Here is a 2,001-nt window from a genome sequence, read left to right on the forward strand (position 1 = left end):
CATATTTATTTCCATACTTCTGTCCATTGACATGTTTATATATATTTAGAAATTATAATATTTACTTATTCGGCCCCGTAACTGACACTAATGCTTTCCTACCGAACAGGTCGCGGAGTAACGCACTGATCATATATTATCATTTAATAACCGATGGACAGGAAGGCCATATTTCAGCCGTGTACAATACAGATTTCCTCCTCGTGGATAGAATATAATTGGCGGATAATCGTGCAATATATTAAGGTGATGCTATTCATTAATTGCGGGATTGATTTATCTTGTCTGTTTCACGACGAATTTATCTGAAGGAAAGACACGCAGACAAATCGACGGAGTGTGACCCTCGTTGGCCTGGGACCGAGATGAAACACAGCTGCGCCGGAGACCCGAGACCTAGATATTAGTGAGCGTTTCCCGGCGCCTCGAAGGGTCCCCGCACGCCTGGCGCCCTTCGCTGGCCCGGTCTGGGACTCTCTCGGGCTTGCTGCGATGCCCTTTCTCTGATCTGAGAGGCTGTTCACTAAAGCCGAAGATGAAATGAAAAAGAGAGGGAGAGAGAAAGAAAAATGTCGTCGAGAGGTAATTTCCGCGGGGCCGAGGGGATCTCTCGCTCGCTCTCCGCGTGAAAGTTTTGTCTCTCTAAAAGTGACGTCACAGGTCGGGGCACGTGTGGAGGGTTCGTCGGGGCATCGGGTGAACCTGCCGTCAGTTATCTCCGTGCTCTCGCCGTGGCTGGCCGGACGTCTTGGGCCTGGTGAAGTCAGAGCGCCAGAGCCTGGGTTTTCTTCGTCAGTGAGGCTGCTGGCGACGACGGCGACGATACTCGCTCTCCGCTCGCGTCTGGAGTACGAAGGGGTGTCGCGCTGTTCTGGCTGCGCTGCAAGGGAGTCTTTGAAATATCCTGGACGGAAGGCTTTGCCAGAGGCAGAGGTTTTTTATTTGTGAAAGACATTGAAGACTGGTTTTATTTTCAATTTCGAAGTAAAATAAACGGAATGTTTATCGTTGTACGATTTATGACTGTCACCAGTGAGAACACAAAGCATTCGATATTTAGCTGAAAGGGAATATAGATTGTCTATTTACAAACAAAAAGGACACAGAAAAGAAATCGTAGAACTGGCAGCAGACCGAAACACGAATCAGAAAAGTGTGAAGTGTCGGTGACTTCAACGAACGCCATGCCATGATCCCGGCCGCCTCCTGAGGTGCCACCGAAGGGCCGCGCCATGAGCGAGCAGGACAGCGAGCGCCGAGGCATCCGCCCCACCGACGGCAACAACAACGACGGCGGAAGTGCGAGCAGCAGAGGCAGCAAGATGGAGGAGAAGTACGGCCTCCGCCCCAGGACGATCATCAAGCGGCTGCAGCAGGAGCGGGTCCGGCAGGAGGTTCCCAAGAAGCAGTCGAGGACCAAGTCGAGGCCGGCGCCGTTGTCGAAATATCGAAGGAAGACAGCGAACGCCCGGGAACGTCACCGCATGAGGGAGATCAACAACGCCTTCGAATCCCTGCGCAAGGTCCTCCCGGAGGCCATGGAGTTCCAGACGAGCTCCTCGTCCATGACCAAGATCACGACCCTCCGTCTGGCCGTCAGCTACATCAGGGCGCTGTCGAACGTGCTCGAAGACGAGGGCGATACCGATCTCGGGGCCCTAGAGAACAGCCTGCAGAGTTCCCTGCAGGAGACCATACATCACACGCTCCAAAACACCCTCCACAAGTCCATGGATCCTGCCGGGGGCATGACGCACCTGCACTACCAGCAGTACGCCTACGGGCAGCAGTACGTGCCCCAGCTCGCCCAGGGAGCGGATTACTGTTCGCCCTCAAGCACCACGTCGGCCTCCAGCTCGCCCTCCACCGTCCGTGGATCCCTGAGCAGCACCAGCGACTTCGAGGAGCTGCTCTCCGATGACTCGGCCTTGCTCGAGGACAACCTCGATGTGTTCCACGACATCCCGACGCTGCCCGAGGCCGACCCCTTCGACATTCTGC

The 2,001-nt window shown here is 54.5% G+C and overlaps 1 protein-coding gene across 1 annotated transcript in view; it reads left to right on the forward strand.

The window, feature by feature from the left end:
* Positions 1 to 728: 728 nt before the first annotated feature.
* LOC113818014 (class A basic helix-loop-helix protein 15) overlaps positions 729 to 2,001 on the forward strand; it is a 2,273-nt gene continuing 1,000 nt past the window's right edge. The window contains exon 1 of the mRNA XM_027370133.2: positions 729 to 2,001. This exon is cut by the window's right edge and continues 1,000 nt beyond it. Coding sequence (XP_027225934.1) covers positions 1,233 to 2,001 — 769 coding nt within the window. The 5' untranslated portion in view covers positions 729 to 1,232.

This window comes from Penaeus vannamei, chromosome 14 (genome assembly GCF_042767895.1).
Source record: "Penaeus vannamei isolate JL-2024 chromosome 14, ASM4276789v1, whole genome shotgun sequence".
In the NCBI taxonomy this organism is placed as follows: Eukaryota; Metazoa; Arthropoda; class Malacostraca; order Decapoda; family Penaeidae; genus Penaeus; species Penaeus vannamei.